Source organism: Octopus bimaculoides, chromosome 12 (assembly GCF_046866305.1).
Source record: "Octopus bimaculoides isolate indiv1 chromosome 12, ASM4686630v1, whole genome shotgun sequence".
NCBI classification, from domain to species: domain Eukaryota; kingdom Metazoa; phylum Mollusca; class Cephalopoda; order Octopoda; family Octopodidae; genus Octopus; species Octopus bimaculoides.
In genome coordinates this window covers 38,087,958-38,101,080 of record NC_142939.1, presented here as the reverse complement: position 1 = coordinate 38,101,080, position 13,123 = coordinate 38,087,958, and the positions used below count along the sequence as shown (strand labels likewise).

The window sequence follows — 13,123 nt, the reverse complement described above, 5'->3', positions numbered from 1 at the left end:
TGCTAAGACTGAGGCATGTTTCCAAATTAAGGAAAATGCAATACCAGTGTTCAAGCCAAAAAGAACAGTACCTTTGCTGTGATAAAACACGTCAATGAAGAATTAGACAGAGAAAACTAGAGTCATCAAAAAGTGGAATATGCAAAATCAGGGTGTGTGTCAATTTTTCCACTGGTTTGAATGAATGTCTAAAGATGTGCCACTATCCACTACCTACTCTGGAAGAAATTTTTGCAAAATTAAATGGGGCAAGGTATTTTCAAAACTAGATCTCTCCAATGTGAACCTACAGGTTAGAGTTGACAAGGAATGCTCAAAATACCTATCAGTGAATACAAGTAAAGGACTATATAAATATAACAGATTACCATTTGGTCTAAAGATTGTACCTGCAATTTTTCAACAGGTTATGGATACAATGTTAGTGGACTGTGAATTTGCAATTCCATACCTGGATGATATATTAATTAAAAGTGAATCTCGTGATAAGCATGTCAAGCATGTAAAATGCGTTTTTGAAAAAATAAAAGATTACGGTTTCACACTGAGAAAAAATGCGAATTTTTCTTACCTAAAATTAAGTATTTAGGACAAATTATCGACAGGAATGGATGACGATTGGACCCATCAAGGACAGACGCAATTAAAAATATACCTTCTCTGACTAATATAATGACCTTAAAAGCTTTTCTAGGTTTAGTGAATAATTATCAAAATTATATACCAAATATGCATGAATTAAGAGCTCCACTATATTAATAATCTATATTAATTTGCTAAAAAAAGGATGTGAAATGGAATTAGTCAAATAATTGGCAAAAGGCACTTAACGATATTAAAAAATTATTAATATCGGATTTGTTGCTGGCTCATTTCAGTCCCGCAGCAGAGATTGTTGTAGCTTCTGACACTTCTGAATACAGCATAGGAGTAGTAATGCTACACAAATATAAAGACGGTAATATGAAGGCAGTAGTTTATGCCTCACTTTCTCTGATAGCAGCAAAGAAAAATTATAGTCAAATAGAGAAAGAAGCTCTAGCGATCATTTTTGCCATGAAGAAATTTCACAGATTTTTGCACGGTAGAAGTTTTCAGCTACAAACTGGTCACCAACCATTATTATCAATTTTGGGGTTGAAGAAAGGAATTCCTACCCATACTGCAAATAGGTTACACTGCTGGGGTACGATATTGTTGAATTATATTTTTAAGATGGAGTATACACTATCCAAGAGGTTAGGCCATGCAGATTGTTATCAAAGCTAATTCCAAAAAATACAGAACTATTCGAAGATACTATGATTGCTGTGTTGAAGTGAAAAAATGAAATAAAAAAACATTTTCTGTAGCATCATTTGGGAGCTGCCAGTTCAAGATATAAAATTAAAATCGGAGAATGACAAATTCATTGCAAAGATGAAAGAAATATTGAAGGTAAAAGAAAAGAAAAATATATGTAACAAAAACGCAAACCATTTTTCTCTGTGTGATAATGTGTTGATGTACACACAAAGAGTTGTAGTGCCAGCCACACTACAAAAGCATGTATTAAGTGAATTTCATATGGGAGACCTGGGGATTTCAAGAAATGAAATCAGTAATGAGGTGTTACATGTATTGGACTACTATGGACTGTGATATTGAATGATTATGCTCTCGCAGCAAAGTCTCCACTGGTGAAATTCCAATCATGGCCTAAGACAGACAGTCTGTGGTCCAAGCTACTTGTAGATTTTGTTGGACCAGTAAAATTTGATCACATGACCATATGTCTTTAACTTTATGGCTACTAAGCTTTACTCTAAAACACATAGCTCATAGTAAATTATTACATATGTCCCTCTAAACCATTCAGGGTCTATATAAGATTTTGCTTTTAAAATTTATCTCCAATAAATTGGTTATACTTCTACGTTACACAAAATATTTCAATAACTTTTTCATCAATTCCAAATTATATTTAATTATATTTAATTATAAGTATGTACCATATTTTGCAGTTTATTAGATGCACTTTTTTTCTACAAAATATCTCCAAATACCGCCCTGCATCCTATAAACTGAAGGTCAGTGACAGGAGCTATATGTTTTTGGTGTGGGGTGAGCTGTAGCTCTCCCAGTTACACCCGATGCCTAGCCATTGAAACTAAAACAAGTCCAGTGTTTCAAAATTACAGTAAATTGATAACATTTTGAGACAAGCTATTTATGAAATACAGATACAGTACTAGGATATTGACAGAAAACAAAATTCCTCCTTCAGTAACACCTTCCTTTCTTTTTTCTTAACTACCGAAGCCACAAAGCAGCATCTTTCACTTTATTACTAGGTACCAGTAATCATATTTACCATATGCTATGGTAGTTACAGTGTCAAATATTGCCAAGCAAATATGATGGCCCAACAACAGCTGGAGCAGCCATTTTTGTTTATAACCTATAGTCACTGACAAAGACATGTCAGTATGAACTCTGAGACCCTCACTCTATAGAGCTGTGCACACAGCAGCAACTCAGCCAACTCATCAATTCAAATTGGGAGATCATCATAACCCAGGGTCAATGGGAAACGAATAGTAATAAGATTATCTTCACCATATTGAAGTACCATAAATTTTTACATTTTCAGCTACGATACCCATTTTTTGTATGATGGCTGGGAAAAATAGTCATGCATGTACCATACATTTTAAATTAATGGTAGTTGATTATGCCAAAATAAATGGCAATAGACCTGCAGAGAGGAAGTTTGGGCCACCACCTATTGTGAAGATGATAAAAGCATGGCATCAACAAGAAGACAGACTGAGGACAGCACAGAAGAAAAAGCATAATCTTCATCGTAAACCAGCAAGATGGCCAGCACTGGAAGATGAAATTAAGAACTAGGTAATAAATGAAAGGAATTATGGTCATGCTGTGTGTACATCAACTATAATGAATGAGGTCAGAGCTTGGGCAAAACAAAATGGGATAGAAGATTTTCATGGCACTGCAAGCTGGTGTTACCGGTTTATGAAATACAGTTTATGAAATGAGGACCCACACTAGGATTGCTCAGAGAATGCCTGATGAATACGAAGGTTTCTAATTAATGCCAGAAAATAAACCATGTATGAGCTCAGCCAAATTGGAAACATGGACTAGGTTCCCCTCACTTTTGATGTTCCTTCTAACAGGACTGTTGATTTACTTACTAATAAAAATGTGACTATTAAAACATCAGATAATGCAAGAGAGAAAGTGAAAACAGACTATTGCATGAGAAAAAGTGAAAACAGATTATTGTGAAGTCTTTTAAAAAATGTGGTATGATGGAACAGAAAACAGTGATTTTTCTGATTTTGTAGACAGCAGTGAATTTTCTGGGTATGAAGATGAATAAAATTATAGTTTTTCCTTTTTATTTCCTCACTAATCTGATGACAGTGTTTTAAAAATAAAAGTGAAGAACTCCAATAGATTTTAACATAATATTTAATGTTCTGAAGTCACAGCTGAAAGAACAAGTTGAAACAAGCTTTTGCTGACGTTTGCTAATAGAGTAAATATTACTTGGTATTAGGCACTCTTAACTTTTTTTTCTGATTATTACCTTCTAAATAAATGCGTCTTATAAGCTGGGAAATATGGTAATAAGATATTTTAACATTGAATGGCTAGAAGGGTCCACCTGAGTAAAATTGAAATCAAAGGGGTCCATAAGCAACAAATGTTTGAGAAACAATGCAATTGTCAATGTCTCTTCATTTTTAACAACAAAAAATATGTATTGATTTTATACATACCTTGAGGAAGTCATCTACCATCACTAACTTGCAAGATTACTGGTTAAAAAGCAAAGGTTTTTGTATATTATATGGCAGGCAAGCTCTCTCACCTTTCAAACTAGAGCTAGATCTTGTCTTATTTAAAGGTTTCCCTTCTTCTAACTTTGCAGATTAATTCATGGTGCACAGCACTGCTTTTGGTTAATTTTAAATATAATATAATGAAAGTATACTGTTTTGTAACTAAAATGGCTATGTAAGTAGAACTATAAATAAAGTCATTGCCACATCTTCCGACTATTTTGCTTCTAGCTCCAAACTGAATTTACAATAAAGGGACGGTTTTTTTCTTTCTTTTTCTGTACTGCTACAGTGCAACTGCTCGTGAACTAATTGAAAGATTTGGAATCGTGAGGGGACTATAGACAGACATATCTAAACATATCTTCAAAGGTGGTGTGAGTCACCTACTTTGTTGTCTTGGATAGGTCAGAGGTAAAGCACATTTACTATTAAGGGTAGTGAGAGTAAAATTAGCAGATTTGAAGTACCAGTGGGTTCAACAGATGGCTGCTTATAGGGTAAGGTGATATGAACCTAGTTACTTTGATTAGGTAGGAATCAAACAATTCAATGGACATGAAGAGATTGATAGGTGTCTTCATAAGTGCAGAAAAATTTCAAGTATTTGCGGAGGTGGTGTGTTAATCAGAGACTGGGGTAACTGAAGAGACAACAACTAGGAATCAAAACTTAAGCCATATAATCAGCTCTCCAATAGGGTACCTTTTAATCAGCTGTGCTCACCTGAATTAGCAGTCGAACAATATCCTAAATGCCTGCAAAGAACTGGTTAAGTTCTTTATATCTGTATTTTAAAATTGATTTGTATGATTGATATATATTTTTATATTTCTAAATATTGCTTTGCATTTCTTATACATTCAATTCTTTCTCTTTTTCGTTTAGGCAACTCTGTCATTTTGGAGGGCTATTGGTGGAAATTCTGATGAAATAGATGACTCATCAGACACTGATGTTGAAACATGAAATATTACTACCTAATAACATAGATTTATATATGAAATTGCATTTTCATGCATTTTACTGTTGTATATAAGCTAAAACGTATCTATATATAGAAAAGTAACAAACATTTCTATGTCTAAGAAGTAAAATTTAAATTTTAATAATTTGGTGTATAATCTAGCTGTTTTTTCCTAATATTTCAGAGAAATGCTTACCATTTAAATCAATTACTACTTTAACACATCTTACCCATAAATAACAAAACTTTTTATTCTTCTGTTAGCTATCCTCATATTCTTGTGTCATAGTATGTTTCTTATTCATAGGATAGTGATTACTTTGCAGGAAATACACAGCCATGAATATGTTCAAATGCCACTGAATTATCTTCTCCTATTGTATATCTGCAAAAGTAAACAGAATACCATGTATATCTTGAGTATAAAATACAATACAGGAAGGCCTAACATTTTCCTCCAATCTTAAAATTCAGTCCAAGATTTTGTAAGGATTTGAATATATAGTTATCTATCTCTTTGGGAAAAAAAACTGTTTTCACCATATAAGACAGCATATTATCTGTACGAGATTAACTATGTTTGAGTCAATTGATTATTTCCTCAAGACTTCGCAGAGAAAAAGTAAATAGAAAAATAAGGAAAAGAAAATAAGATAAAAGAAGCTATTATTCATTATATCAAGAAATATTTTCTTTTATAACTTTTATTATTTTTGCAGCACCAAAAACTACCAAGAGTCTTAGATATCTCAGAAACTGGGGGTGGGGGGGAAATCATTCTAGGTCATGGGCTAGAAAGGTTGCCTGATGGTTTAGCAAGTACAATTGCTCACATATATTAAATGTTAAAAGTTTATCTGATATACTGTTGATTCATTGAACTGTGTTTTTATTGACTTGAGCCAGATGATTGTTTTATAGCACTACTTTTATTTTTTAACAGACTTTTTCTCTTTATAGCTGTTTATTTCATTTATCAATAAACAGATTAGCATCCATAAACTAAAGACAGTCTGAATGACTCTCTCAAAATAATATAGTAATTTTGATACTTGTGTAATATTAGAAGCAGAATGAGTGATAGCATAATGACTAGGATTGGAGGAAGCTGTAAAGCTCAAGGAACTGTTATTTTTGAGATAAATCTTACAAAAAAACTAAGAAGTGAGGTACAGTGTAAGAATAAATTATGATTATTGAAATCAAAGCATATGCAGTAAAAGACGAATACACTTAAAAAGAAGGGTGTTGAATATTAACTTACAAGAAAATTTTGGTGTAAAATATGGAGATTAAAAATATTGGCCAGTGTGAGCAAAAATAATGAGAAAACATGCATATGAATATAAATGGTCAATACTAATTGAAAAGGCACTGTAAATTGGTGGTGGAAGGTACTTTCAACAGAAATAATCCAAAATTTATTAAATTGTGTCAGACCTGCTGAGATTACACTACTACACTCACCAACTGCAACTACTTGAACCAACAAAAACTCAAGTGAAATAGCATCAAAAATTCTAGGAAGACTAATCCTTGATATCACTAACCCACATATCCCTCATAAACCTAACACAAAAAAAGTCCATGATGGCTTTAATCATTTAAAAACACTCCTACATGTACAATTCTATTATCAGCATTAGCAAAGTTTTCAAAAACATTCCTTGCTAGTAACTCATATGGAAAATACCACCACTTTAAGAAACAATGCAGACCACTAGTTAGCAATTTACCTCCTCTCTATCCCTACACATTTCCACACATCCATACCACATATCCAAATAACATCATATTCACATCCTCACACCATTTTGCAGACTCAGCTCCACAATAACTTTACAAAAACCACTTAGACACCTTATTCCACAACAGACTTAAGTAGCAGCCACCAAATTCACCATCCTCTTTCTTCACACCCAATAACACAAATGTACCACACATGCAGAAAATGTGCTGTTTTGTCTCTTAGTAAACACTCTGTTGATTGCAATCTCTCAAAGTGAAATTTTCTCTTTGAGTTGTTTCTTCTAAATCTTTTTAGCCAGTCACTTTTTAAAATGTGGCCATTTTTACTTAATATTCATAGATTATTGTCTCAAGATGAATTATGCATACAAATCTAGTCTACCTGCTGTAATGTTTGACATATTTCTCACTTTTAAGCAAAAACCAGTTTTATTAAGTAGGAATGCAGACAAATCACAAATTCCTTCAGGTAGATAGTCCTGCTTGATCTCTAGAAAGGGCATAGGCAGAAACTCAATAAGATGTACCCAGTGTAAGCTTTGGACACATAAGAGGTGCAGCAATATCATAGGAAGGTTAACAGGGAAAATAGTTTTTGTGTGTGCACAGGTACAATAAACACTAAAATGTACAGAAAATAGACTCCATCACATGCCAGGGGAAAACTAGAAGTAGTCAATAGCTTCCGTTACCTAGGTGACCAAATCAGTAGCGGGGGTGGATGCTCTGAGAGCTTGGCTGCTAGAATAGGAATAGCCTGGGCTATTCAGAGAGCTCCTATCTCTGCTGGTAATAAAGGGCCTCTCTCTCAGAGTGAAAGGCAGACTGTATGATGCCTGTGTGCAAACAGTCATGTTAGAGAGCAGTGAAACATGAAAGAAGTGAAGCTAGTATGCTTTGCTGGATATGTAATGTCAGTGTGAATGCACAACAGAGTGTAAGCATCCTGAGAGAAACGTTGAGCTTAAGAAGCATCAGTTATGGTGTGCAAAAGACAAGTGTGCTGGTATGGTCATGATACATATGGACAAGGACTGCTGTGTGAAGATGTGCCACACTTTAAACCTGTGGTAGATCCAGGTAGACATGGGACAAGGTGTTGAAGCATGATTTTTGAATGTTGGGCCTCATGGGTGCAATGACAAGTGACCAAGACCTTTAGCGATATGGCCGTGCTTGAGAAGACCCATCAAACCAAGTGAGATCATAGTCATAACAATGCTAGTGTTGCATAACTGGCATGTAAAAAGTACCCTTCAAACGTTGGGCAATATTCTATGCTGAGAAGACCTGGACAAAGCCAGTGCCATCTGACACCCATGCTAGTGCACATAAAAAACATCATTTGAGCATTGGACCTCACGGAAGCAGTGACAGGTAACTGAGATCTTTGGCAATATACTGTACCAAGTGAAATCATAGTCATGGCTGATGCAAGTGTCACATCTATGACACCTGTGCCGGTGGCACATAAAAAGCACCCACTACTCTTGGATTGGTTGGTGTTAGGAAGAGCATCGAGATGTAGAAACCTTGCCAAATCATATTGGAACTTGGTGCAGCTACCTGGCTTACCAGTTTTCAGTCAAACCATCTAAGCTGTGCCAGCATTGAAAGTGGATGTTAAACAATGATGATGATAACCTACCCACCTTCATAGCTCTATATTTGCATGTGTTTGTGTGTGTGTATAAAGTAGATTTAGAGATAGAAAGTACAGTGTTATATATTTGAAGAAAATAGGAATGGCTTTTCTGACAATTTTTCCACTTTAATAATTAGATGTTTATAAAGAATTGGGTATTTAATGATTTATAAACATCTAATTATCAGAAAAGCCATTCCTATTTGTGTATATATATATGTATATTTTCACAGGCCTTCTACACATGTACCTCCTTACGACCATACATTCAAATCAGTAAGTGAGATTCTATGTAGTTCATATACATACCTTTCTCGCTGAAGCTCTTTAGAAAGTAGCAATGACTGGCACCTGTTGTGTTGATTATATATGGTGGCTCATCAATGAATGTTGGAATAAACAGCGAATCAAACATTTAGAGAAATATCTTTGACCACATACAAAAAGGGTGCGAATTCATGCAAAACTATAATACAAGCACACAAAAAATGTTAAGTTTACCCAAGTGCAACTAGAATCCTGTCCCCAACACTTCATTTTAGATTCAAAGCTTTAGGGCAGCCACCCTCCAAGTCTGCATAAGGCATTCTGTTAGAAGAAACATGGATAGAATTATTTGACTAACCATTGGCAAAATAACTGACATTATCTCCTTATATGCAGCACATTCAGGACTAGTAGATAAACAGACAAGCTTTTTATGAAGACTTTCTGCAGATTACTTTGATAACAGACTTCATTATCATAGCCGGCAATTTTAATGGCCATATTGAACAACACCATGATGCCATTTCTGGCCTACATAGCTATATGTGTTCAGTACAAAAAAAATGAGGAGAGATTACGACTGCGAGAGTTCTGTGATGCAAATGATCTCACTATCTACATATGAACTTCAGCAAATCAACCAGTCAGGTGAACAAACAAGCTAGATAGATTTTACTTTCACCAGAAAGCAGGACTGGCAAATGACTAAATGCAGTCTTTCTCAAGTAAAGAATGTACCTCCCAACAGAAACTACTGATTACTGGTTTCAAAGTAAGGATTTCACTGACTCAGAGACAAAAGATGATTTGGACACGAAAGACATGGAACTTGAAAGATCATAGATTCAGAGAGTTATTAAATGACACTCTTACCAAGAGGAAATAGAAACTTATAACAGAACAAAATTGGCAGTGTTTAAGGAATAATCTGCTGGGAGCTAGAGACTGGTGCTAGGTCCCAACCAAATATAGAGTGATTTGGTGGTAGAGCAATATTGTAGACAATGCCATAACAGCAAAGAGACAAGCTTGGGAAAATTGAAAAAGAAGAGGAGGGGCAACAGAAAACATCTCTTCTGTTTGGCTTTCAATTTTCAACACCTTTAATTTTGTTCCAATTAATTTCAAATTTGGTGTACTGATGTAAGTTTTGTATGCTAATTATGAAAATAAAATTCATTTTTGCTTTAACTTAATAAATAAAAACTTAATAGCTTTCAAAATTTGGGGTAATTTTAGCCAATTGTAAACCAGAGACACATTGGTGTTTGTTTTAATAGTAACAAGCCAAGCTGTTACTTGAATTTACACTATGAATAATGCATTAATTGTTTTTGTCAAATTTGGTATACTGATGTAATTTTTCACACTGAATCTGATTCTGTTATTCATTTGCTCTAGAAAAATTGTAAAAAAATATTACTGACCCTAAATTCCACTCAATCCTAAACCCTAACTCAAACCATAAACCCCAGACATACGTTGTTGAATTTTCACTGAACTACAGTAGTAATATACCTTTTTTTTTTTTTTTTTCACAAAAAAATTTGATAATTTCATTTATGATTTTTCCTTTTTATATTGCTTATTCCAACGTTTCACTTGACTTTATTCATTTAAATTTACTAAAACTTCAAGACGTATAAGTACTTTCGTCATAATATATTGCTTTCATTTTCTCTTATAAAAGTTATCATGCAGAAAATGTCAGTTTCCAAATCCTGTTTTCTGATTGGGTTAAAATCGTCAAACTTTAAGCCTCTGTAACATATTCCTAAAATTTTTCTGGAACAAGTGAATAACATCAGTGTAAAAAATTACATCAATATACCAAAATTCCAAAAATGTGAAACCCAAGCAGAAAAGATAAAAAAGAAACTATCAGATACACTTAGCAGAGAGACAAAGAAGTATGTTCTATGACATGAGAATTGAGATAGAAATGTGTATAGAGTGAAATGAGTAACACTAGCTCTCATTGAATATAGATAAGAGTGTGTAGTGGAGAGAGAATCTATTCCATATAAACCCAACAGGGAGTCTAGCTATCCAAGTATGGTACTGTAGCAAGTCATCAAAGGCGGCAATATGATGTATGGTCGTTTGCCTAAACAAGCATAATTGTTGGTAATCCCATTGGTTAAAATTAGGCATTCTAAACTTTTGTCAAAGAAATCTTTCATGAAATACGGTTCTTAGAATTCGGACATGGGCAGTTATAAAAACCCTGATTTTTGGGAAATTACTCAGTGTTTGTAGGATATTACTAAACCCCACGGCACTCACAATAGTGATCGTTGGATGTTACTAAACTCCACGACACTCATTCCTTGAGATATTGGCTATTTTTTTATGCCATGTCTATCACTTAAATCCAACAAGACATTTGAATTCTTGTGAACTCTAGTAGTTAGTATGAAGGATTAGCTCGTGTATATTTTAAGTCGTAACTCTCTACAACAAAATGACTTTACTTTCCAATTGTACTATAAATGCTAAATGTACATAAATAAACTAATGTAGTAATTATTTTCTCTTTCTTCATGTTCTTCATCTTGTTAATGAAATTTATTTCTGTAATTATGAAACTGTATTTTTTTATAGTGGTTAAAAGAACATGAATTTATTTATAACATACATACATGCATAAAATGTCCATTATGTTTCAGAGTATATATTTCTCGCTATGGCGTTTATGTAGCTGGAGTCAGGATTTTTCTGCATGATAACTTTTAGTAAGTTATAAGTGATATGTTCATCAATATAGATTCCTACTTCAAAAGAAAAATATATTTATTATCTATTTCCAAATAGGAAACTATTACAAAAGTAGTGGTACACATACAGTAACCAAACATAGAGTAACAAAGGACATGAAAGTAATGATAGTAGCTGGGCCATCAGGAATAAACTGTCTCATACACAATGACTGGTGTTGTAGTATTGTAAACTACTACAAAGATAAACATGTAATGTTGGAATCAGGTTATGATGGTTAAAGAAAGAGTTATTGCAAAATTGATTAGAGAAAGATTAGCTTGTATGAGGTGCAGTTGGGCTCTGTCACAGGAAGAAGCACCATTGATGCCATAGTCTTTGTGAGACAACTGCAAGATAAGTATATGGCTAGGAGTAAACCCCTATATCAAGCATTCATCACTCTAGAAACAGCCTTCGGTGCTCAATACTTAATCTTTTCCCATTTATCATAATCCGCCAAACCATAACAGGAATTTAATACTGGTTATTCATGGGAACTGGATACTGATAACAGTAATCCTTATAGCAGAATCAGTAGAAGAATTGAAACAGTAGTTTCAGATATGGAAACACATCCTAAAATTGAAAGACATTAAAGTAAACTTAGTGAAAACAAAAGTTCTAGTAAATAGCAAGGAAGATAGCATAGGGACATAGCCCTGCTGTGTTTGCAGAAGGTAGATTTCACATGCAGCAGGTGCACTAAGAGCTCTTGGGGAACATTGTGTTTTAAATGTATGGATATTGCTTACCTGTATGGATGTTGCTTCTCTCAAAGTGAAGAGCTGATTGTATCACGCTTATGTGTGAAGTGAGTTGCTGCACAGCAGTTGATAGCCTTAAATATGGAGGATCTGCAACGACTAGAAAGAAATGAGTTGAGCATGCATCATATCAGTACACTGTAGGATGAAATATAAATGAACTGAGACAAACAGGAGTGTAAAGGGAATTAGGTGGTATGGGCATATGATGTGAATGAAAGATCGCAGTTGCATAAACATGCATCTACTACTCTTAATGGTATCTGTGAGAGGAAGACTTAGGATGAAGTGAAAAATTATCCGAAGGTGTGTTGGTGGAGAACTATGTCAGCTGAGGAAACATGATGTAGTAGATAAGACATCCTATGTAAGCTTAGGAAAGCATGATTATTGCCTATTCTGTATCATCGTGTCTCAGTATTTCTTCTACTCACTATACTTATTCTATCTCATCTCCCCATCACCTCTTCGGCTCACTTTACCATATCACCTATAATTGAGAGGAAAGTACTTGATCGAGGCATTTTATACATTCCTAACCTCTTAACCTTGTCACCCATATCTTGTTATACACTCTTTATCTTTCTAAATCAGGATCCTTGAGTGGAGAGGGATTGTACTCTGGCAGACTCACCCTCTCTGGAAATGCACTGGCTTCTCATCATCACCTTATCTCTCTCTTCCCATTCAACCCACCCCCACCATTCTTATCACTCTATTCCACTAACCCACTGTCACAAATTCTCTTTCCCTAGCACTGCTTCTGATCCCTAACATTAATCTTCTCCCCACCCCCTTTCTTACTCACTCTGCTACTATCCTGTTACATTTCATTATACTCAAACTTTGCTTTCACCTGGTGTCCAGTACATTCTCGAAATGGTTAGTAAAATCCTCTTGTAAGTGGATTGATGCCTATTATCATCTCAAAATAGCTGACAATTTCATCATCAACTATTTTAACTAAAGGTACTCAGTCAACTGCAAATTATGGTTTAAATATTTTGTTCACTACAATGAAAACAGCATAAAGTAATTAAGTTAAAATAGTAAAAAAGGGAATCATTTCTATTTCAATGTCCTGCTCTAGTTAAAGCCACTAGTACTTTAACTCGCA

At 34.4% G+C, this 13,123-nt stretch overlaps 1 protein-coding gene across 10 annotated transcripts in view; it reads left to right on the top strand.

The window, feature by feature from the left end:
• The window catches only part of LOC106879092 (alpha- and gamma-adaptin-binding protein p34), a 209,338-nt gene extending 198,327 nt beyond the window's left edge, over positions 1-11,011 (top strand). For 9 of the 10 annotated variants that reach the window (XR_016243832.1, XR_008265306.2, XR_008265305.2 and 6 more), the window contains one exon: positions 4,743-11,011. Coding sequence is in view for 4 of the 10 variants with exons in the window: in XM_089360925.1 (XP_089217051.1) it covers positions 4,743-4,823 (81 nt within the window). In the remaining 6 variants the exon portion in view is untranslated. The remainder of the gene's footprint in view (positions 1-4,742) is intronic. The other variant, XR_016243831.1, reaches the window with a different exon arrangement.
• Positions 11,012-13,123: the final 2,112 nt, after the last annotated feature.